This window comes from Suncus etruscus, chromosome 1, assembly GCF_024139225.1.
Source record: "Suncus etruscus isolate mSunEtr1 chromosome 1, mSunEtr1.pri.cur, whole genome shotgun sequence".
Taxonomy (NCBI): Eukaryota; Metazoa; Chordata; class Mammalia; order Eulipotyphla; family Soricidae; genus Suncus; species Suncus etruscus.
Genome location: NC_064848.1, coordinates 32474035 through 32499492, shown reverse-complemented (window position 1 = coordinate 32499492; position 25458 = coordinate 32474035). Strand labels below are relative to the sequence as shown.

The 25458-nt window shown below is 40.5% G+C and overlaps 1 protein-coding gene and 1 non-coding gene across 2 annotated transcripts in view; one reads left to right on the top strand and one right to left on the bottom strand.

Moving 5' to 3' along the window:
• The first annotated feature begins 4761 nt into the window (after positions 1-4761).
• Positions 4762-25458, top strand: part of LOC126004001 (peroxisomal trans-2-enoyl-CoA reductase-like) — a 39790-nt gene continuing 19093 nt past the window's right edge. Inside the window, exons 1-4 of the mRNA XM_049770378.1 lie at positions 4762-4913; positions 11578-11711; positions 12680-12845; positions 17571-17652. Coding sequence (XP_049626335.1) covers positions 4790-4913; positions 11578-11711; positions 12680-12845; positions 17571-17652 — 506 coding nt within the window. The 5' untranslated portion in view covers positions 4762-4789. The remainder of the gene's footprint in view (positions 4914-11577; positions 11712-12679; positions 12846-17570; positions 17653-25458) is intronic.
• LOC126029126 (U6 spliceosomal RNA) lies at positions 20445-20552 on the bottom strand. Its single transcript, XR_007502783.1, has one exon. It is a non-coding gene; the product is annotated as a U6 spliceosomal RNA (small nuclear RNA).

The window sequence follows — 25458 nt, the reverse complement described above, 5'->3', positions numbered from 1 at the left end:
CCTCCTACCCCACCTCCTGCCTCTATTCAAGACAGGTATTCTATTTCTCTCACTTACTACCATTGTCATGATAGTTGTTAGTGTAGTTATTTCTCTAACTGCACTCACCACTCTTTGTGGTAAGCTTCATATCATGAGCCAGTCCTTCCAGCCCTCATATCTATTGTCTCTGGGTGTTATTACAATAATGTCTTTTATTTTTCTTAAATCCCACAGATGAGTGAGACTATTCTTTGTCTACCTCTCTCCCTCTGCCTTATTTCACTCAACATAATAGATTCCATGTCCATTATGTATAGGAAAATTTCATGACTTCATTTTTTCCTGATTGCTATGAGTATTCCACTGTGTGTAAGTACCACAGTTTCTTTAGCCACTCGTTTGTTGTCAGGCATCTGGCTGTTGTCAGATTCTGGCTATTATAAATAGTACTGCAATAAATATTGGTGTGCAGGAGGCATTTTTGTATTGTGTTTTTGTGTTCTTAGGATATATCCCTAGAACTTTTCTAATTGCACAAAACCAGGTAAGAAAATGCTTGTCATTGTACTACTGAAAGCTATCACCTGCTCCTCAACTTCCCTTTATAAAGATAGAAGACAATTTGACTCACATTGTGAGTCACATTGGTGCCAAACAGACTTAAAGCTCTCTGGGCAGAGAAATAGTTCAGTGGGTAGGGCATTTGCTTTGCACAGAGCTAACCCAGTTTGAATCCTTGGCATCCCATACAAGCACCATATATATTAATCCAGGCATCACTAGGATTGATTCCTGAATGCAAAGTCAAGACTAACCTCTGAGAATTGCCAGGTGTGCCTCCCAAAGAAAAACAAGCACATTAAAAAAAAAACCCTACAAAACTAAAAATCAAAAGCTCTCAGCTGAATTTTGTGAATCATCCTGTAAGGTGCTATAAACATAATTTCTCTTATTATCATCCAATCTGACAGGTTCTGAAAATCTTTTATTCCAAGACAATTTTATCTGGCAGGGCCTCTGAGATCACAGAGGAAAGACCTCCCAGCAACAAGAGTAGATAATTACAAGGACCTGTGTATTTCCTATCATAAGAGTTGGAAAATCTGATCTTCACCATTTGACCTGTTGTTAAGATGTTTTCCTACCGCCCATGATACATAGATCCTTTCCACCGCTATACTCCTAACATATAGACATGTGAGAATAAATGTCCTCAAAGGTAGGAGCTCCTGTTTGTTCACTGTCCTCAATTCCCCATGCCTTGAAAAGCATTTGGCAACTAGCTGGTGCACAAGAAATATTGACTAAATACAGTTTACTTATTAGGAGTCCTATATATGCATTGGTTCAGGGCTGGTTTCATTTCAAAGTGGCGCAAAGCAAGAGGCATTATTGACATTTCTTGAGCAAGAATATGCTGTGAGTGTGACTGTAGAATTCCATCAGGCACCCTTGTAAGTCTAAGCCAGCAGCTGCTTTTCAGCGAAAAGAGAATGACAGATGGGAGGGGGGTGAGAATATGAGGGAGCAGCAAGAGCTTCTGAAAGGCAGGGAGTCAGTGCTAATGGGGGATAACAGGATGGAAATGAGCAAGATCATGGCTACAGTGCTGCCTTTTTCTGCCCAAGACAAAGGGGGCAGTTATATAGAGTAGCATTTGATTCAGCCACAGGAGCAGACAGTGCCTTATGGCAGTGAGGTTGTCCTGAGAACAGAGGGCTAAACCAGAAGCTAGAGTTAAATTCTGGAAACAAAGGATCCCCAAGAGGCAGCAATTGCTGGGTCTCCAGACTAGTGGAGTGTGGAAATATCCAAGCCTTATCTGAGGTCAGTTGGCAAAGAAGTGATGCTTTTTATACTTGGAATAGTTAATTTCTCAATTCCCACATTTTTCGTCACTACAGGCTCAGTCTAGTTAAGACTTTTCTGACTGCTCTTCTGCAATTTTTTTCTAGCTGGGACTGGCCCCTATTCACCCTTGGCATCAACCAATGCTGGCTCACAGCCAGTCCTGGCACCACTCACTGGAGATGGCCAGAATCCTTCTCTCTAGCTTCTCTTGTCACACAGAGGCTGGGTATTGCCAGTCCCATTCTATCTACCTTGGCAGAGCTTCATCAAGCCACACTTGGTATCAAAGCTTATTAAATCATATCTTCCAAGAAAGTACCTTTAAAAGCAACTTAAAAGGTTCCTTCCTCCCAAGAAAGAAAAGCCTGGAATTTTCTGGGATAATAAATCATACCTTTTTTTTTTTTTTTTTTGGCCTTCCCTGTTGATCAAAGCACAAGGAATTTTTTTCTGCAACATTTCTTTGATTGTTTCCGTGGGTTTTTTTTTTGGTTTTGGTTTTGGTTTTGGTTTTTGGGCCACACCCAGTGACACTCAGGGTTTATTCCTGGCTCTGTGCTCAGAAATCGCTCCCGGCTTGGAGGACCATATGGGATCCAGGGGGATCGAACCGCAATCCGTCCTGGGTCAGATGCATGCAAGACAAATGCCCTACCGCTGCGCTATTGCTCTGGTCCCTGATTTTTCCTATTTTTAAAGGAAGTGATGGATGGTATAATTTTATTTATTTTAGCTTTTCTTTTCTTTTTTTCTTTTTTTTTTTTTTTTTTTGGTTTGGTTTTTTGGGTCACACCCGGCAGTAACTCAGGGGTTACTCCTGGCTCTATGCTCAGAAATCGCTCCTGGCAGGCTCGGGGAACCATATGAGATGCTGGATTTGAACCACTAACCTTCTGCATGCAAGGCAAATGCTCTACCTGCATGCTATCTCTCCGGCCCCTTTTGTTAATTTTGTTTCGGGGTACACCTGGTGATCTCAGGAGTTATCTGATTCTGCACTCTGACTCCAGTTGGTGCTCTGGGGACCATATTGGGTGTCTGGATCCAATCTACGTGAGCCACATGCAAGGCAAGAAGCCTATGTCCTGTACTGCATCTTCAGCTCCTGGGATGGTATAATTATATAAAATACTTCTAACTAAATAACTGGTTCAAGTAGCAGACTGAAGTGGTTCCTTAATTCACTCTAGCAATATGGGAAGCAGAAATTTCTTCCCTGCTTTACTGAATACAGACTGGCTGTATCAGCCACAAAGAGAGCCAAGTATTTCTCAAAGGAGGTCAAAGAAGGCCAGATGGTATAGGGCAGTGCTTCTCAAATAGTGGAGCGTGCCGGAGGGGGGGGGGGGTCCGAGGCTCGGTAAAAAGGGGGACGCGCATTTGACCTCGGCAAAAACTGTCCTAACAAGCTAAGCCCTGTGTTTATGTCTCTGTATGTCTCTGGAGCTGAGAGTTGCTGTGTCCTGCTTCAAACCCCGATTCGAAAAGCTATGCATTGCAAAACGTGCTCATGGTAGCCATTAATCCAGACATCACCTCTGATTAAAAAATCAGCTCAATCATTTTATATATTTTTGTTTTGCAGGTTAAATTTTTTTTAATAAAGATACTATTTACAGTCGCGCGGGGGGGGCGCGAAAAATGTTTTCTTCTTCCTAGGAGGGGCATGACAGAAAATAAGGGGGGGCGCGAAAAATGTTTTCTTCTTCCTAGGAGGGGCATGACAGAAAATAATTGAGAAGCACTGGTGTAGGGTCAGAGAGGAAGATTCTGATTCTACTCTCAGCCAAACAATTCATTGCCAATTTCTTTGTAACTCCAGGTGGTGGGCCTAGCCAAAGAATGATGATGTTTGCATTTTACAGAAGTTTAACATCTGGAGGCGGCGGGGGGGGGGGGGGGGATGCAGCATTCTGGCAACAAGCTTACAAATAGTATCCTGCCTGAATTGCTAAAACCTCCTGTTTTCAGCACAGTCGCTGATCTGCCAGTCCAGTCTTGCTCTAGAGAGGTGACAAATTGGAGGAAAATAATGAAAATTTGAGTATCATTGTCCTTGGGCCTCCATACAAATGAAACACTTTTCTTATCCCCAAGACGCTAGCCCCTACACCCCAACCTCCTCCCTGTGAAATGAACCAGAAGGCAGGATGGCAAACCCCTTTCCTTGCAGGCAAGCATGCACCCTGCAAGAAACGATCCTCTTTTTAAATCAAGAAGTGTACATCAAATCTGTTTTCTCTTCCCCTCTCACAGATGAGGGGAACCTGGAGATTAAGTTTATTTTTCTAAAAATCACCTTTTATGTTGGTTCTATGAACATGCCAGCCCACCATCGCTCTTGGGATTTTAAAGGTGGATGAAAAGATCTGAAGCCCCATTTCTGCTTTCTTTCTTTCTTTCTTTCCCCTTCAGCAAACCTGACTCTCCTTTCCAGCCAAGCAGCACAGAGCAGCTGAGCAGCGCCCTAGGTCGGGGGCGGCAGCTATTCCCAGAGGTTTCCTTTTCAATTCATCGTGACAGCTACTGCACAGACGATGACAATTTTTTCCAAAATAAGAGTATCCTCCCGCTTTTTGGTTGGCTTCCCTGACCTACACCCATCGAAATAAAGGACGCACATATACGCGTAGAAAAACGAACAAGGAGTCTCACCCACCCGTGCGGGGTCCCAGACCCGCAGAGGATGCGGACCGCCAGCAAGCCGCTGCCAGCTCAGACGGATGGATGCTCTAGCTTGGGAGGATCCAGAGCTGCAGCAGCCGTAGGGCGGGGCCAAGGGGAGGGAGGGTGCCGAGTGGGCGTGGCTAGTCGCGGTGGGGCGGGGTGTGCTTGGCGGGCGTGTCCGCCGGTCACGCGGGCTCTTAGCTCGGCCCACATTAGAGGGCTTGGGACACTGTTGCACCTTAGGGCCTGGTGTCTGCAAGCTGCAAAGTCTGACCTTGCTTGCAACGCTATGAACTCTGTGGTTCATTTGAAGAGCTGCCTGGCAGCTGGCTTGCTGCAGAACAAAGTGGCCCTCGTCACCGGCGGGGGCACGGGCATCGGGAAGGCCATCGCGACCGAGCTCCTACATCTGGGTGCGTTAGCAGGCCCCCCTGGGGACAGGGACCCCCCCCCCCCCCACACACACACACCCCAGCTAGGGACTTGGAGTTTGGGAGCCAGCGGCCTGGAAGTTTGGGAGAAAAACTAATTGGACAGGGCCCGGAGAGATAGCACAGCGGCGTTTGCCTTGCAAGCAGCCGATCCAGGACCAAAGGTGGTTGGTTCGAATCCCGGTGTCCCATATGGTCCCCCGTGCCTGCCAGGAGCTATTTCTGAGCAGACAGCCAGGAGTAACCCCTGAGCACCGCCGGATGTGGCCCAAAAACAAAACAAAACAAAACAAAACAAAACAAAACAAAAAAAAAAACAAAAAAAAGCTAATTGGACAGAAGAGATTTCTTCCTAAGAACTTGTGGCTAAGGCTTCTTTTTTCCCCTGTGAAAGTTCTGGAATTAACTGCAAATGTTGCTTTAAAATGAATCATTCTCTGTTTTGTCTAATCAGCGAATGGGAATATTTATTAAGTGTCAGGTACAGAAGGTTGAAACAAATGATAATAAATATTTCTTTCCTATTATCTCCCATCTTATAACCACAGCAAGATTATTTCTTCTTAATCTTCCTATAAATATTTGTCTCAGATGAAAAGATGACCTTGGAAACATAAAAATAAAAGAAATTACAGAAATACAAATACATTTCCCCTAAGAATATGCAAATTATGTTTCTCAATTCTCTGGTCAACTACCTTTTTTGCAACTTAGCAGCTGGTATGACCGGATCATGTAGACTACTACTATTCTACATACTGATAAATACTCTTAGAACAATGGCTTTAATTTCTATCTTTGTAATTTCTATCTTTTAATCTATTTTAGTTTCTATCTTTGTGAAATATCTTTGTCCTCTTTTTAGCAGTGACAGGTATAAAAATGTTGAAGATCACTGATGTATGTCATTGTAGAGTTAAAAAATATTCATATGTATAAAGTTTAGAGGTCCATGATGAAAAAGTATTTACAATAGAAAGTAAATTTGTTCTTTCCAGACATTCACAAATAAGACAAGGAAAACATATAATAATCTTGAAAGCAATTTAGGCTAAGAATACTAACCAAACATTCTAACTAGGGTCTGTTTATGAGAAAATAATCAACTTTAATTGTTGAAAAAAATGCAAGGTGAAGCATAACAAGATGCCATTACTTCCTAATAAAATTTCAGTTATCAGGGAAAATGTAGAACCAGACAGTTGCCTTCATGCTGTGAACTGGTCAAATCCCAACATCACATATAATCCTGGGAACATTTCTTCTGAGCACAGAGCCTGGAAAAGCCCCTGAGCACTGGGGTGTGCACCTATTCTCCCCAATTATTGTTCCTTGCCTCCACAAAAATTGTAAAAAAATGTATTTTAGGGCCCGGAGAGATAGCACAGCAGTGTTTGCCTTGCAAGCAGCCGATCCAGGACCAAAGGTGGTTGGTTCGAATCCCGGTGTCCCATATGGTCCCCCGTGCCTGCCAGGAGCTATTTCTGAGCAGACAGCCAGGAGTAACCTCTGAGCACCGCCGGGTGTGGCCCAAAAAACAAAAACCAAAAACCAAAAAAAAATGTATTTTAATAACTTTTTTATTTAAGCAATGTGGTTACAAAGATGTTTGTAGTTGGGTTTCAGTCTTCGAATATACACCCCCCTTCAGTGTAACTTTCCTGTCACCGATGTTCCCCAATTCACTCCTCCCTCACCCATCCCTGTCTTTGGACAGGGATTCTATTTTTTTCTATCTTAGTCATGGCAGTTGTTAATGCAATCTATTGTCTCTGGGTATTATTACACAAAATAATAAATGCTATAATTTGTAATTTTTTTGTGGGGCAGTACTCAGGGGTTACTCTAGGATTTCTTTTTTCTTTTTCTTTTTTTTTGGTTTTTGGGTCACACCAGCAGTGCTCAGAGGTTACTCCTGGCTCTACACTCAGAAATTGCTCCTGGCAGGTTATGGGGACCTTATGGGATGCCAGGATGCAAAACACCATCTTTCCTGGGTCAACAGTATGCAAGGCAAATGCCCTACCGCTGTGCTATCTCTCCAGCCCCACAAAATGTAATTGTTGAAGTGAGATTGGAAATGCTGACAAGATTTTTTTCAAAGCTTTTTTGGGAAAAGTAATCCCAAGTGTTAACAGTATTCACTTTTAGGAGCTAGGCCCTTCAAAGAATTAAAAGAAATAAGTGGAAACTAACACTGATTTGAATACATGTTGTAGTATTAAGTAATGAAAAGCTGAAAATCAAATATTTTTGTAAGGAAATAGCAAAAATCAATTAACAGTGTCATATTATGCTGCTATTTAAACATCTTGCTATTGAAGACTTTTTTTTGGGGGGGGGCAAACCTGGCGATGCTCAGGGGTTACTCCTGGCTCTCTGCTCAGAAATCGCATCTGAGAGGGGTCAGAGAGATAGCATGGAGGTAAGGCATCTGCCTTGCATGCAGAAGGACCGTGGTTTGAATCCCGGCATCCCATAGGGTCCCCCTTGCCTGCCAGGGGCGATTTCTGAGTGTAGAGCCAGGAGTAACCTCTGAGCGCTGCTGGTGTGACTCAAAAACCAAAAAAAAGAAAAGAAAAAAAATTGTATCTGACAGACTCAGGGTCTGATATAGATACAGGATGCTGAGGATCAAACCTGTATCTGTCCCTGGTTGGCCACGTGCAAGGCAAATGCCCTACCATTGTGCTCTCACTCTGGCTCTGCCACTGAAGACTTTATACTGAAAAATGTGTATTATAGAAATGAAAAAACAAGATTCTAAACTATCATCTCAGTTTTATAGTGAATGCAAATATGCAGAAAAAGGTATGTGAAGTCAGAAACTAATGTTTTGTATTTGTTTTTGTTTGTTTGTTTGTCTTTTGGTTTGTTTTTTTTTTTTTTGGATCTTGAGTAATAATACCCAGAGGCACTCAGGGTCTACTCCTGGCTCTGCATTCAGAAATTGCTCCTGCCAGGCTCGGGGGAACATATGTGATACTGGGAATTGAACCTGAGTCTATACCAGGTCGGCTAAGTGCAAGGGAAACACTGTACTGCTGTGCTATCTCTCTGGTCCCACAGAAACTAAAGTTTTAACAACAACCACTTTTTTGTTGTTGTTATTTTGAGGTCACACCCAGCAGTGCTCAGGGCTTACTTCTGCTTTCTTTTCAGGGATCCTCTTGGTAGCTCTAGGGAACATATGAGGTGCCAGAATTGAACCCTGATCAGCCGAATGCTATACTATCCCTCTTGTACCTATTTTTAGAAAATGATTTGAACTATGGGTGGCTTAGATTGCCTTCATTATCTTATTTATTTTTAATTAATTAATTAATGAAAAGAAAGTACATCACATAGTTGATCATAATATTATATTTGTTTTCAGATAAGTGAAAGTAAAACTATTGGAAAAATAGAAAGAAAAACATAAAATGAAAGATGAAAAAATAGAACAGAATAAAGAATAAAGAAAAAGTACAATAGCAAGCATATCAGAGTTTATTTGTGAAAATTATTGTATCTCCAATGAAGTCATTAATGCAAAGGAAGAAAGTTTAGTAAGTTCTTGTTGTTAGCTATCCATTCTGTTAAATTGGGGTGTTCCTGTAGGGAGGACAGCACAAAACAAATGAAGTCTATAAATTCAAAGCACTATTCTCAATACTGTGAATTTTAGGGCAATGTACTTAGGCTGCCAGGCTTCCAGGGAGAAGGAAAATATAGGAAAGGCTGTCCGCACTTGCTATGAAAATTCCTGGTGATATCAAACTCCAGATCGGTATACCATGCCCTCTAAGGGAATCGTAGAAGGTTACGGATGAGGCAGGGTCATCAGGGAAAATGTTGATTCTGGTGATAGAGGCAGCAGATGTGGCTTGGCCCACCCTTTGCTCCTGACATGGCCAGCTTTCTACTGTGTGGGTCTTGAGGCAAGATTTGTTGATTATTGCTAACATTGAGGCCCGATGGTACTTAATAAATGTAAACTTTAAAAATGAGCTAATGGAGCGGGGGTGGGAGTGAGTGCAAGCCATAAGGCGTCTTTCCTTGCACGGGCTAGCCTAGGACGGGCTGCGGTTCGATTCCCTGGCGTCCCATATGGTCCCCCACGCCAGGAGTGATTTCTGAGCTCATAGCCAGGAGTAGCCCCTGAGCGTCACTGGGTGTGGCCGAAAAACAAAACAAAACAAAAATGAGCTGATGGGGTGGGGTAGGGAAGAGCTAATGACTAAAAGGAGTCCATATTAGCACAGGTAGGAAGGGAGCTAATTCCAGTGTCTTTGGTGCGGAAATAATCCCAGATTCACATGTTAAACCTGACCTCCTGATCATTTTCTAATTATTTATCAATTATTTACTCCTCATTCATATAAACCACAATAAAAATGCCTATTCAAATTACTTAGCATAAATATAGGAAGGATTTTTCTACTTTTTTTTTTTGGTTTTTGGGCCACACCCGGCTGTGCTCAGGGACCATATGGGATGCCGGGAATTGAACCGACTCTGCACACAGAAATCATTCCTGGCAGGCACGGGAGACCATATGGAATGCCGGGATTTGAACCACCGACCTTCTGCATGTAAGGCAAATAAAGGCCTTACCTCCATGCTGTCTCTCCAGCCCCTAGTTTTCCTGTGACGCTCCAGGGTTACTCCTGGTTCTGCACTCAGAAATTACTTCTGCTGGTGCTCAGAGGACCAGATGGGATGCCGTTGATAAAACCCAGGCCATCTGTGTGCAAGGCACTGTGGCCTTTTTTACTTTAAGCTGTAACTGCTTTTTAGAGATGGTGGCCAAGGAGATAGTAAAGAGGGTAAAATACTTGCTTTGTATGTGGCCCAAACACAAAGCCAGATTAGTCCTAAGCAAAGACCAGTGTTGCCTCCCTTCCCCCACCAAACCAAACAAAACAACAAAATAAAACCCACATACTATGAGGAAGTCAAACTGAGAGGTGAAAACTTGTATGTGTACACAATTATTATAATTCTCTTTTATCCTTTCAGTAATATCTTTTCAATGTCCTTCTATTTGAAGGATTCCCTTAAATACCTTTGTGCAGTGAAGATATGCTTGTATGAATTTGTGTGCACAATTCTGTATTTTGCCATTATTTTTGAAAGTTATTTTTAGTACAGCAAATTTTTAGATTCATAATCTTCTATTCTCCTGGTCCCCTTCCTCCCCCACCAGCACACATGTTTTGGCATTCCATTGCCATATGATGTTCACTTAGTACAGTGTATCTAAACTTGTTTTCTGTCTCCATTTTCCTTATTTCTTACTTATAAAATATTTTACCTTATGCTACTTTATTTAATTTTATCACGATTGAATTTATGGTGCTTTTTTTTTTTAATCAACTATCAGTCATTTGCATGCTCTAGAGAATGCAAGTCTTTCCCATTTAACTTTTGGAGGTTATTGAGTATGGAAAGCTGGACCATGCCTCATGTAGCTGGGGGATATTCTCAGCCCTTATATTCATGGGATGCTCTACCACTGCTTAGAGGCAATCTATATATTGTTTTTATTCTTTTTTTTTATTCTTTATTTTTATTTTGCAAGGATACACTAGTGGTTCATTGGGCCTATTTGAATCACTCCTGGTGAGGCTTGGGATATTATATGGGGTGCCAGGAATCAAACCAGGATTGGCATAAGAGAAGTACACCCCGCTGGACTATTGTTTCAGCCATATATATATATTGGGCATTGATCTGGAATGCAACTAGATTATTTGGAAGGTTTGATTCTTAAAAATAAGAAAGGCTTTCTTGGGGCCGCGAAGGTGGCGCTAGAGGTAAGGTGTCTGCCTTGCAAGTGCTAGCCAAGGAAGTACCGCGACTGTGGTTCGATCCCCCAGCGTCCTATATGGTCCCCCCAAGCCAGGGGCAATTTCTGAGCACTTAGCCAGGAGTAACCCCTGAGCGTCAAATGGGTGTGGCCAAAAACCAAAAAAAAAAAAAAGAAAGGCTTTCTTGAGTTAAATATTAATCTGAAAACTGTCTGATCCCTAAGACTGTGTCCTTCTGACCACTTTAGTAAATGTGTCATGAAATCTTGTTCTGATGGGGCAAGTACTATTTCAGTACTTTGTGAGCATCAGAATTCATTTCTTCTGCTCATTTTGAGTGATTCTTCATTCTCAGATCTTTTTCTTACCCACACAAGCTCTCACCACAGATCAACTGAGGATATGATGCAGAGCATATCATTGTCCCTCTCTTTTCTCTGTCCCTCTCTTTTCTCTCTGTCCTGTGTTGTTATTAGCTGTTTGAGTGCCTTAGATTTCGAGCTTTGTCTGTCCTAGCCAACAGGCTTCTCTCTGAATATATATCCCCTCCTTCTGCTGCAGACAAACTTTTTGAGGCTATAAATTAGGCTAATCTCTGAATCCTCTGATGTGTGTTTCTCTCTCTGAGATCCCCATCCTATGCTCCTTGGTGGCTAATGATGGAAAAACCATGGTTGCATATATTTTCTTCAGGTTTCTTTTTTTAGTTTTTTTAACCTGAATGAAAAATTCAGTTCTTGTTATTCCAGAATGGTTGGAAGCACGTTTCACATGAAATAGTTTTTTACATTATTTTGGAATTTGTAAAATTGGAAAAAGCATATTAACTTGTTCTTTGGCTATTTTCTTCTCAGGATGTAATGTGGTCATTGCGTCCCGTAAACTGGAGAGATTAAAATCTGCTGCAGATGAGTTGAAGGCCAATTTACCTGCCACCAGCCAGGCTCAGGTCACTCCTATACAATGCAACATCCGTAAAGAAGAAGAGGTAACACATACACACATATATATAATATGCATATAAATCTAGCCAAGTGTTTTGAGTCATTCATTTTATTTTCAAAATATCCTCTTGGGCTGACTGTGTTTTACTTTCAGTTTTGGTTTGTTTTGGTTCACATGATCTGTGTCGAGGGCATACTTCTGACTCTGTGTTCAGAGATCACTCCTGGTGGGGCTTGTGGAACCATGTGTATTGCTAGGGATTGATTGCTTGTCCTTCATATGAAATAAAGTGCCTTCTTTACTGTACTATCTCTTTTTTGTTTGTTTGTTTGGGTCATACCCGACAGTGCTGAGGGGTTACTCCTGGCTCTATGCTCAGAAATCGCTCCTGGCAGGCTCGGGGGACCATATGGGAGGCTGGGATTCGAACCACCGTCTTTCTGCATGCAAGGCATGATTGTAGAAAATTTGGAAAGAAAAGTTTTTTTGATTCAAAGAGATAGCCTTACATCCATGCTATCTCTTTGGCTCCTGCTGTACTATCTCTTGATTGGGTTCTTTTATACAGCTTATAGAGTATCATATGTGGGAGACTTTTTCTGTTAGTGATTTATTAAGCTGGTAAACTTTAAAAAAGAGGTAAAGAAGCAATATAGTTGTGAAGCAAGGAGAATCATTAGTGTGTCTGTAACTGAGACTGATAGCTTTTTTTGGGCTATTTGCTCTTGTAATAATTTTTGAAGCTGCAGATGACCCTTTTCTCTCCATTATGGGTCAGGAGCTTACAAATTAATATCACAATGGACACCTGTCCTACTCAAAGGTGATCCAGCTCCTTTGAAAAACCTCGCCATTCCAATGAGAACTTTAGCTTTAAGATCTGTGGCTATTTGAGGACTCAGATTTAAGTGAAATAAGAGAGATGACATGTTGAGAGATTTCTAGAGCAAGCCTTTGGTCCAAGTGAAAAGGTAGGTTGTTAATGATTTTTCTTTTAATATTTCTCTTTAGGTGAATAATTTGGTTAAGTCTACTTTAGATATTTATGGTAAGATTGATTTCTTAGTAAACAATGGAGGAGGTCAGTTCATGGCTCTTGCAGAAGACATCAGTTCGAAGGGATGGAATGCTGTGATCGAAACTAATCTGATGGGCACCTTCTACATGTGCAAAGCAGGCAAGTATAATCAATAAGCCAAAAGTCAAGGTACCTTTATTTAATGATCACAGACAAGTTAGGGCTCAGGGATATGGCTCAGAGATAAATTGCATGTCTTGTATATGAGACTTCAGAAAATAATAAATAAATAAATAAAGATGAGAGAATTCCATGGAGGACAGGAGGAGCTGCACTTGCTGGTTCTTATAATTTATTCCTGACTATGTGCTTAGTGTTCACTCTTCTAGGGACTTATGGGCACCATTTGAAGTGCTTAGCCAACTGCATGTAAGGCAGGTGCCCAATGCCATGTACTATCTCTCTAGCCTGATTGTAGGGAATTTGAAAAGAAAAGTTTTTGATTCAAAACATTGCCACCATTATTTACTTCTATAGCTTGTTTACAACATAGGAATGTAGATTGATACCTTTATGGTGAAGCAAAAATAGTTTTTACTGAAAGAATTTTAGAGTGATGTGATAAAAGAAAGTGAGGGGTAAGAGAGAGAGAAACTGATAACTTTCTGGATAGGAATTTGGTAATACTAAAAAACCACAAAATTTTATTTCATGAGAAAATTATGAAGGAAAAGTTTAAGGCTGCATATATATATATATATAAATACATAATTACAAATTTTAAAAATCTCATAAAATTAATGAAAACTCCAATAATTAACTTGTTTGAAATAAATAAATCAACTCTCCTAGGACTTGTGAATTGAACCAAATGATTTGGCAAAATACCAGAATCCATATTCTTTGTGACAAAAACTAAATAGCCTGCATGAATAGTCTTTGGGGGAAAGGCTCTATTTCATAAGTAGTAATATTATACTATTGAAGTTTGTTGACTCATGTGGCAACTTCCACAATAACCAAAATGTTTTTATGATGAAAATCAATGTGTTTATAGTTCTAAATACAGAATATTTACTCTTGGTATTTTCCAGTTAATATCATGAGACATTTTGAAGCTCACCTTTAATCAGTAATATAGAGCTATATATTTACTATGACATGTAGGATTGAGTATTCCAGTATAGAGACTCCCCCAAAAAACCAGGCCCTCAAGTGAGGTAGTTTATTTCTCTGTCAAATAAAAAGTAACTAAGGTCAGAAAGATAGTACAGGGAGTAGTTATATCTGGTTTTATCCCTGTCACCACTTGGTGTCCTTGGCATAACCAGAGAGTAGTTGAGATCCCCACACATAGCTGGGGTGGTTTGGGCAATCTCTAGCACTGTAGACCCTAACTAGCATTGCCTTGTACCATGGTTGGCCAAGAATCACCATGGCACTGCATCACGGAGCCCTCATGTTGAACCACAGTTGGTCCAGAATCAATACAAGTTGTTCCTGGATTGCCTGAACACTGTTTAAGAAACCCTACCCCCTCAACCCCAAAAGCACAGTGTATGACCAGCTTTCAGCTGGTGAATCAGAACATTTCCACATATCCCTGAGTTGGTGCTAAATTCCTAGAAGTAAGGGGCTGGACACAATATAGCAGGTAGGGTATTTACTTGCATGAAGCTTACCTTGGCTTGATCCGTGGCATCTCATATGGTCCCTTAGCCATTCTCAGTTGTTATTCCTGAGTGCATAGCTATATGCAACTCAAAAGTATTTCTGAGTGTGGACCAATAACAAAACTAAAAATCAATTAAATAAATGGAGTCAGATACTCTTTTTGCTTTGACATTGACCTGGGTTATTGACCCTTAATCTTTAATCATCTTTGCAATAATTTAGTAATCTGGTGAGTAAATTTGTTTCCTGAGTTCTGTAAACCCCTAAAATCTACAGCAACCAAATCAAATCCAGGATGAAGATTATAAAAACATCTAATTCATATCATAAACCTAGGGAACATACTGGACTTATATTGGTATCTCATGAATATTTAAGAAATCATGAAGGCATGATCCTGGTGAAAGTGCCAAGGGAGAAATTATTTCAGAGTGTAAAATATATTGCATTAGAAACAAAAGTCTTCCAAATCCCATGTGGGATAAGGCATTGCAAGCATATATACATAGAATGCTTAAAATTGAGTAATATGAAAACAATTAAACTAAAAATGTTAAAAATCAGGCATTCTGTGTTTAACAGAGTGGACATAAGCATATTTAGGTGGTCAGTCATGGACCTGGGATGCAGCTCAATTCCCAAACCTGCTTTTCCTCAGACATGAAGTCTACCTCTGAGCCCAATGCCTGACCCAGCTGAACTCTTCCCTTTATTGCAAGCCTGAGGGAATTCCAGGTACCCTACATCAGGCCCCCTTATTATGGGCTGTCTGGTTTGAAATCACCCAGAGATCATGTGACTGCTGAGCATGCATTACGCAGTGCAGACTCAAAAAAGATTAATGGATAGGAAAACAGCCACATTAAGACAATGGAGACATCCCCTAAAAGTATAGGGGGTTCCCCCTTGAATGGAACAGAGGACACAGTTTGGGCCTTTGGCGATTCTAGTGAGCCCCTAAAGCTAGGCAGGGCGCTGAGGTTAAAGGTAATGGCACTCCCAAGGAGGAGGAAGAAGAAGAAGTAAAGTAGGAAAATGTGAGGAGGAATTGAAGAAGGAAGAAGAGATTATCTTTGAAGAAGACTTTGAAATTGAGGCAACTCCCCTTCCAGAGAAAAATGTGGGAGATGGGATGATTCTTCTGCACCCTTGCACACTAACTGAAGAGGATCAGGAGCAGAGAAAGATGGTTTCATACTTTGAGGAAGGCCCTACCTAGGAAGGGGGTCAAACTCCCTCCACCTCTGAGGGTCAAGAGCCCCAGTCAAGGAGGCAGAGGCTGGTGCTGAGAAGGCAAAGCTCAGTCTTCAGAGCCTCTCTCCCCTTTGGGTCTGAGATTGAACCCACACAATCATCGAGAGGAATGAGTACTGGGTCCCAGGAAGGTGGGTGATATCTGAACAGCAATGTGAGGGCATTTCCTGGACCTGCTGCTCTGGCTGCCTTCTTGTGCCGAGAAAGGAAGGAACTCTGGACCCTACCTGTCATGCTTTTCCTCCTCTTCTTCCTGTGCATTCTCCCATCATTCATCTGGCCTTCCTCCTAAGGCCAGTTGAAGGTGGTTTCTTGTAGTTTCCCAAGTTAGGTTAGTGGCCTGAAATGCTTCCTGACCTCTAGCCTTCACTCCTTCCCTGACCAACTTTCTGAAGGTAGTTTTTCCATCAGTTTTTTTTTCCAAATATGTTTTGTTTATTCTCCAAAGTTCCAGAGCCCAGAGCACTGCCAGGAGTAATTCCTTGGCACAAAATCAGGAGTAATGACACATGAATACTCAATGTGTGGCTCAAAAATGAAAAAAAAAAAATGTGGGCAATCGTAGGATAGGGAATTGGGAACCTTAATGCATTTCTGGTCATTTGTAAAATGGTGGGATGCCTTGAATAAAGTTGGAAAATTACTTAAAATACTATATGACCCATTAATTTCATTACTAGGTATCTACCCAAGATATTAAAAATGATTTCTACACAAAGACTTGTTTATATAATCACCCCAGGGGGAAACAATCCAAATTGTTTCAGCTAGCAGAGGGAAAAATAAACTATATCAGGGTCCCCAAACTACAGCCTGTGGGCTACATGTGGCCCTCCAAAGATATTTATTCAGACTGCTGGGTGATTTTGCCACTGCTTCCTGTCCTGCTTAGCAGCCCACTTGACCTGGACCCATAGTGCACACGTGTGGGATGTGTGCCACACTCTCTGACTCTCCTTTCTGTCTCTCAAGCCCTCCTTTCAGTCTCGGGCAGGGGTCCTCAAACTATGATACCCTGCCAAAAGCAGGCCATAGTTCCCTTTGAAATACTAGTAAATTTGTTGATTTAACTTTATTTGTCCTTCATTTAAATATTGTATTTGTTCCTGTTTTGTTTTTATTTCAAAATGAGATATGTGCACTGTACATAGAAATATGTTCAGTTCTTTTTTAAACTATAGGCTGATCCTCCAGTAGTCTGAGGTACAGTGAACTGGCCCCTTGTTTAAAACTTTGAGGACCCCTGAACTATGGCATATTCATGCAGTAGCATGCTTATCTATAATACAAAGTAAATACTGATTCATGTTACAATACATGTGTGTGTGTGTGTGTATATATATATATTCCTCACAAATATCACCCTAAGTGAAATGTCAAGCATTAAAAAACACATTTTATGTCATTACATTTGTGTGAAATCTTCAGAAAAGGCAAATCTCTGGAAACAGAATATAGATGGATTTTATAAGGAAGGATTGCTCTAAAGGAAATCCTAGGGTGATGGAAATATTCTAGAACTGGATTAATGACGACTACAGGACCCTTTATTTAACGAAAATTAAAGTGTAAATGTAGTATTAAATTTTATGGAATATATGGGATTCTAATCAAGTATTATAAAAAGAAAAAATATTGCTGAGATTAGGATATATTCAAGGCTGGTTGGATCTCTAACACTAATTGGCCCTGAGTATCTCAGAGTGTGAACCAAACACTGCCAGGGAGGTGCTGATGGTGGTTTCCCTCCTCCACTGCATCATAGGCCTGAGCATCACCATCTCTTCAGCCTAGTTTCTCCAGAATACCAAGCCACTCCCTGCTGCCCTCACCACTTAAAAGGCCCCTCCTCAAAAAAAATTGTTAATGGAAAAGTTCGTGAATAGCAGCATGCTGGAACTGAGGCTGGAAAAAAGATTAGGCACTAATAGCATTGCTCTTTGTTTGTATCTGCAGTTTACAAATCCTGGATGAAGAAACATGGAGGGTCTATTGTCAACATCATTGTCCTTACTAAAAATGGATTTCCAGGAGCTGTGTAAGCATTTTCACACTTTTTTTCTATGTCTTTATTTTTAATGGAATAAAAAAAAAACCTTTAATTCAAGATAGTCAATCCCTTTAATGTGCTGGAATAGCAGTGCCTAGCATTTTATTTATTGAACTTTGGTACTTCTGAGATATTCCCGTTCATATTAGGATTACTAGATATATAACAACAAAATGGAAATAGGACACTTATAATATTGAATTGTAGTATGTTCTGAATATTGTATGGCATGCACTTATGCTAAAAAGCTTTCTTGTCTTTCTGCAATTCAAATTATGCTGACTAGCTCTGTATTTTATGCTATACTTCACATACAAGTGTTACTAATGAGTCATCTTTTTCCATCAGTCTCTTTTGTTACAGTATAGAAATGAAACTAACATATGTTTAGGTTTGAATACTGTGAATATACATATTTGAGTGTAGGCAGAACAACTAAAATATAATTCAAAAATTAAATTTTATATATTTTTCTATAATCTTTAATTCTAATTTTGATAAATTTTCACAGTTCAGGTCTGGGGGTGATTAAATAGGCTTTCCAGAGCTACACAGGGAAAAATTTTTTTTTATTTTAATAGAATGGAAAATGAATTTTATTTAAAGAAAGGAAGACAATGATGTAATTTAGCTTCTTAGCTCAGTAGATTGTTTTGTCCTAATGTAAAAGACCATTAGAATAAAACTATTGAAAGATCAGTTTGCTAGAAAATTACAAGTGTAGCTATTAAAAACCGGTTTTAGGTTTGGAGGGACAACTCAATGGACTGAGTACATTCTTTACTTGTAGAAGACCTGGATTTGGTCCCAAGCACCACCAGTTCCTAAGTGTAATGATAGTTGTAACCTCCAACACTGAGCCAGAAATAATCCCTGAGTACCACTGAATGTGACTCAAACCTCAGCAAAAAATAAAATTTTGGTTAAAAATATTGATTTTGCTGGCAGGGTGGGGACCATATGGGATGCGGGGGATCCAACCCAAGTCGGCAGCTTGCAAGGCAAATGCCTTGTTGCTGTGCTATCACTCCAGCTCCATATATGCACATTTGGTACTGAATAACATTGTACTTCCTATTTATGTGCTTCCTATTTATGGAGGCATATTTCAGAATACATGGTGAATGATGCATTTGTAGGTGAAGGATTCATAAATAACTTTAGTTATTTTCTTTTTTCTTTTTCTTTTTTTTCTTTTTTTGGATTTTGGTTTTTGGGCCACACCCGGCAGTGCTCAGGGGCTACTCCTGGCTCTCCACTCAAAACTCGCTCCTGGCAGGCACGGGGGACCATATGGGACACCGGGATTCGATCCAACCTCATTAGGTCCTGGATCAGCTGTTTGCAAGGCAAACGCCACTGTGCTATCTCTTTGGCCCCAACTTTAGTTATTTTCTATTTTTTTCTCCTTTGCACTCTCTCATTTTGTATAAGAATACCTTTTACCTTATACAGGTATATAGGCATTATATCTGTATAGTATGTATTATATACTATCAAATTTGGGGTAACTATGATGGGCAAGAAATGGTATTCAGTGGACCATCTATTTATTTCAATATTAATAGGTATCTTTTGTGTGTGTTTAAGCTGTATTGCTGTCTTTAAACATTTTTTATGGAGTCCTGATAATTTTCTTCTTGATACCATTTATGACTAGTCAAGTTTCTATTACAGTGAGCTAAGGGAGTTTAGACTGGCCTCCTGTACTTTGGGTTAATTGTGAATATTACAAAGTAAGAAATAAGCCAAAAGTCAACTCACATCACTCATGGAGTGGTAGTTAATTGCCCAAATGTTCATAGTTGGATGAATGAATAAAGATTGGTGTGCTTATATAATGATCTAGTACTCAGGGTTAGAAAAGAATGACTTATTGGGCCAAGCAATGCAATTATTGAATTTTTTTCTGGGTTAAATTTATTTTTATTAAGATGACATGATTAACAAAGTTATTTACAAGACAGTTGTTTTGGACGTACAGTGCTCCAACACCAATCCCACTACCTTTGTGTCCTCCCCTCTGCTAGTATCCCCAGGTTCCCTCCTATACCTCAGCCTGCCCCCCTGGGTGGCAAATAAAAATTTATGTACTAGTGATTGCTCCAACAAAATGTAAAGAAACAGTAAACGGAATAATCATAAAATAAGACAATAAAAGCCAATTTGTTTGTTTGTTTGTTTTTTGGGCCACACCCGGCGGTGCTCAGGGGTTACTCCTGCCTATCTGCTCAGAGATAGCTCCTGGCAGGCACATGGGACCATATGGGACACGGGATTTGAACCAACCACCTTAGGTCCTGGATCGGCTGCTTGCAAGGCAAACACCGCTGTGCTATCTCTCTGGCCCTTATAAAAGCCAATTTGTAATGATTGATTCTTTCATGATTTTAACCTGTATACATAATTATAGAAACTCAAATCAATTGATAAAATGTAATATAATATTTATTCTTGTTTATATAGGTAAGCTTTTGACTATGGCATCTGAAACATTGCATTAAATTTTATTCTGGATATGAATATTATTGTAGTAAATATATCTTCCCTATCATAAAACAAGTCTAATTTTTTATTTTTTAATTCGCTTGGTTTTGGGTCACACTTGGCAAAGTTCAAAGGTTATTCCTGGCTTTGTACTCAAGATTACTACAAGCAGTGCTCAGAAGATCATGTGGAATGACCTTTGTCAGCTGAATGCAAGCAAAATGTTCTCCCCACTGTACTATAACCATGGCACCATGAATAAGTCTAATTTTTAGTTATACATATTTTTCTTATAAAAATATGAATTCCTCACAAATTTGCTTGTTATCTTTATGCAAGGGCCATGCTAACTAATCTCTGTATTATTCCAATTTTGGTAGTTGTGCTGCTAAAGCAAGCACAAAATGCTTAAATTTCAAAATGATAATAATAATAATATTAATAATTTTGGGGGTGTTGGGTTACACCTAGAAATGCTCAGTGGTTGCTACTGGCTTTGTAATCAGGAACAACCCCAGGAAGTGCTTGGGAGACCATTGGACTGTGGAGAATGAATCCAGGTTGGCCCACATACAAGGCAAATACCTATCCACTGTACCATTGCTCTGACTCCTCAAAATAATCTTCAAAGTGAAAGAAACACAGTGTAAGGAGTACAAATCATAGGAGTACAGAAAACATTTGTTAGTGCCCTAGCAAAGAACTTATAATAATTATAATATATTTATTTTTATATATAATATATACCATATTTTCCAGTGTATAAGATGACTTTTGAAACAAAAAAAAGTCAACGAAAATCGGGGTCGTCTTATATGCCGAATATGCTGCTAAACGAAAATTGTCTGAATATTGCCACAAAACAAATTTTCCAACTCGATCCTGCACCAGTCACTGCAAGGCTGCTCGGACCGCCTCTCTAACTCAGCCAATCCAAGCACGCTTTTTATGCATGTAAATTAGACAATGTTCTGTACCCAAATCTACACTGTAAAACGCCTGCTCAGATTGGCCAGAGTCAGAGAGGAAGTCTATTACAGTATAACCTTTGAACCTTTGCTTGTTGTGATTGGCTCACTGTGGTACATGAGCACAGGAACACATGCAGCACAGGAACGTTCTGTCTGATACAGCAAATATAGGCCTAAACCTATGTTTTAACTGCAAAATTAGGGGGTCGTCTTATACGCCAGAAAATACGGTAATATATATATAACTGAGAATTATACATTATTACACCTTTTATTAATAAATTACTTTAAGGAAATGAAGTAGTGACTGAGAGCATTCACATTATTAGTTATAATTGCACAAATTTTAAGCCACTTAAGTTGCATTTGATGCATAAATTGGCCACCATAACAAAGATTGATGTGGGGCTTCTCATTAAAATGGCCAAAAAGAATCATAGCCAAGGAAGTCTTGCTCCAGGGGGCAATTTATCCTGGATGGTGACAGAAGGCTTGCCATGGCATACTTAAACTTTTAGGGGAGCTCAGCCCACCAGATGTATCCTCAGATTTTCCTGGTGGGAGAACTGAAATAACCCCCATGGGGTTCCTCCAAAGACCTGCTGTGGACCATTTTTTCCCGTGCATGAATGAATGAAGAATTTCTGAAGAGATGCTTGGCATTACATTTTCTATAATTATTTGGCTATCTCTCCTTTGTAAATCTCAGGCAAAATTGTGGCCTCTATCAAATAATTTGGCTCAGAAATTCCAGCACCAAAGATTACTATGAGAACCCTTTTCTGGATAATATTTAGCACCTAAAAGCAAAGACAATATTTTTTTCTCTTTTTCAAACATAACCTTGCAGCTACAGTCTCTGGGTATCAAGGGTGAATGCAGATCCTGGGCTATTGACTCTCCTTAGAAACAACAATTTAGGGGGGCCGGGCGGTGGCGCTAAAGGTAAGGTGCCTGCCTTGCCTGCACTAGCCTTGGACGGACCGCGGTTCGATCCCCTGGTGTCCCATATGGTCCCCCAAGCCAGGAGCAACTTCTGAGCACATAGCCAGGAGTAACCCCTGAGCGTTACCGGGTGTGGCCCAAAAACCAAAAACCAAAAAAAAAAAAAAAAAAAAAAAAGAAACCACAATTTAGGGGATTTGGTTCCTTCCTTTACATGACCTCTAAAACAATAGAGTCCAGCCCAGTGAACATCAAGTTTCTAGATAATTCCTACTTCCTCCTTATCCTGATTTTGCATTTGAAGTAAGCTTGCAAAGAGTTGCCTTGAGTTGCAACCTTCTTCGTAGCTTAGCATTTTTATGGTCACACCCATAGCTTAGGTATTGTTACTGTTGTACTTTGCTTTGTGATTATAATTATTCTTCTCAACACCTATGGCTGGTTTTACCCCCATAAAAGCCCTTGCCTAAAGATTAAATTTGTCACACTCCTGCCAGAAGACCTGTTGACCCCACATACTCTGTGTGTGGTTTCATTTATTTCATATTTCACTGCCCGTGCAACCCACTATCCCTAAGGTGGATTCACCGAAACCTCACTGATGGCTGTAGGACAGAAGCCGCCTACAGCAAAGGCTTAGATCACGGGTCTCAAACTCGCGGCCCGCGGGCCGTTTGCAGCCCTCCGTACAACATTTTGTGGCCTGTGGCCGGCCTTCAAATATCGCAATATTCACGATTATTCACTTACCAAATAATCGCAATAAGAATTGCATTAGTAAGAAAAAAATCGCATTAAACATTCACATACCCCAAGCAGTTCCGTTCGGGGTATGCAAATGTTTAATGTGATTTTTTGCAATTTTTTCTTACTAATGCAATTTTTATTGCAAATATTCAGTAAGCGAATAATCGCAAATACTTTGCGCCTAGCGCAGATGTCATTTCCGCTGCTCCTGCCCGCTGTCCCTTTCATTATCGGAGGCCTAAGGAAGAGAGTTTATTACAGAATTAGATTTTGTCATTATGACTTCATCAAAGCCTGCAATGAAGAGAAAGATTGATGACGAGCACAGACAATTTCAGGAAAACTGGGAGCTGCAGTAATTCTTTGTTGAGCACAGGGGCATCCCCACATGTCTTATTTGCTCAGAGAAAGTTGCACTGCACAAGGAATCCAACTTGAAATGCCATTATTCAACTAAACATGCTGAGGAATGTGCAAAATATCAAGGAAAGGAGAGAGCCAAGCGGGTTGCCAGTCTTAAAGAATGTCTAATGAGGCAACAAGATTTCTTCAAGAAAGCAACCAAAGAGAATGTTGCATCAGTCGAAGCTAGTTACATGGTAAGTGAGACAATTGCTCAGGCAGGGAAACCATTCACAGAAGGAGAGTTTGTTAAAAAATACATGTTATAGGCTGCAAGTAATATCTGTCCAGAAAAGAAAGGTCAGTGTAGCAAAATCAGCCTTTCTGCCAACACTGTGGCAGAGCGTGAAAAAGCCAAATGTTTTGATGCATACTCAGTTGCTCTTGACAAGGGCACAGATATAACAGACACTGTGCAGCTCACAATTTATGTCCATGGTGTTGATTGCAATTTTGAATTGACAGAGGAGCTGCTCACAATAATTCCAATACATGGCCAGACCACCACTAATGAGATATTTCAGCATTTGTGTGATGCCATTGAGAATGCAGGTTTGCCATGGAAGAGGTTTGTTGGAATAATAACCGATGGAGTGCCATTGATGACAGGGAGGAAACATGTACTGGTGGCACTTGTTAAAAAAAAACTTGAAGAGGAGGGTGTAGAGAAGGCCATTGCTCTTCACTGCATTATCTATCAGCAGGCCCTTTGCAGTAAATGCCTGCCATGTGACAATGTGATGTCTGTTGTTGTGAAATGCATCAACCAAATCAGATCCAGGGGCTTAAAGCACAGGAGGTTCCATGATTTTTTAGAGGAAATGGAGTCAGAATATGGAGATGTGCTCTATTTCACTCAGGTACTTTGGCTCAGCAGGGGAAATGTCCTGAAAAGATTTTTTGAATTGAGAGAAGTGAAACCCTTCATGGAGAAGGATGGGAATGCTGTTTCTGAGTTGAGTGATCACAAATGGCTCATGGACTTAGCTTTTCTTGTTGACATCACACATAAGCTGAATGTACTAAACAAGACATTACAAGGCTCGGGGCAGCTTATCAGTGCTGCCTATGACAACATGAGAGCATTCTCCACAAAACTTGTGTTACAGAAATCCCAGCTCTCTTAGACAAACCTTTGCCATTTCCCAGCATGCAAGGAACTTGTAGATGCAGGCATACCATTCAGTGGTGAGAAACATGTTGATGCTATTTTTTTTTTTTTTTTGGTTTTTGGGCCACACCCAGTAACGCTCAGGGGTTACTCCTGGCTATGTGCTCAGAAGTTGCTCCTGGCTTGGGGGACCATATGGGACACCGGGGGATCGAACCGCGGTCCGTCCAAGGTTAGCGCAGGCAAGGCAGGCACCTTACCTTTAGCGCCACCGCCCGCCCCGTTGATGCTATTTTTAAGCTAGAGAAGGAATTTGGTCACAGATTTGCAGACTTCAAAAAGCACAGAGCCACTTTCCAAATTTTTGTGGACCCCTTTTCCTTTGATGTGCAAGATGCCCCTCCTGTGCTTCAAATGGAGCTCATTGACCTGCAATGCAACTCTGATCTCAAAGCCAAGTTCAGGGAGATTAGTGGAAAAGCAGACATGCATGGGCAATTTTTGAGAGAATTGCCCCCCAGCTTTCCTGAGCTTTCCCAAATGTTCAAGCACACCATGTGCCTTTTTGGGAGCACATATTTCTGTGAAAAGTTATTCTCCACATTAGTTAATGATGGTCATCTTCAAGCCATACTGAGGGTCTCAACTGCTTCCTCTATAAAGCCAAATGTGGTTCAGATTTGTGAGAAGAAGCGGTGTCAAGTCTCTGGCAGCAAGGCGTAGGCAAAAGATGCCACGTTCAGAAGAACTGTTCATGATCTTCACTCAATGTTCTATTCATGTTCAGAAGAAATAATTAAAACTGTTAATAATGACGTTCAAGGATTTTTTTTTTTGTGAAATCCCTTATGCGGTCCTGCCTCACCCCAACTTTGCCTACTGCGGCCCCAGGTAAATTGAGTTTGAGACCACTGGCTTAGATACTTTTATGCAGTATCAGACCACAAATATCTTTTAGGTTTTGAGGACATAGTAAACAGAAACCTCTAAGCCATTGTTTATCTCTTTTGCATGGGACACTGTATGTATATCTTCAGATTTTTAACCTGTGTATAGATTTCTATACATTTTCTATACATTTCTTAACATTTATTTAAATTTTGCTATGTCTAGAAAGCCTTTAGATCAGAA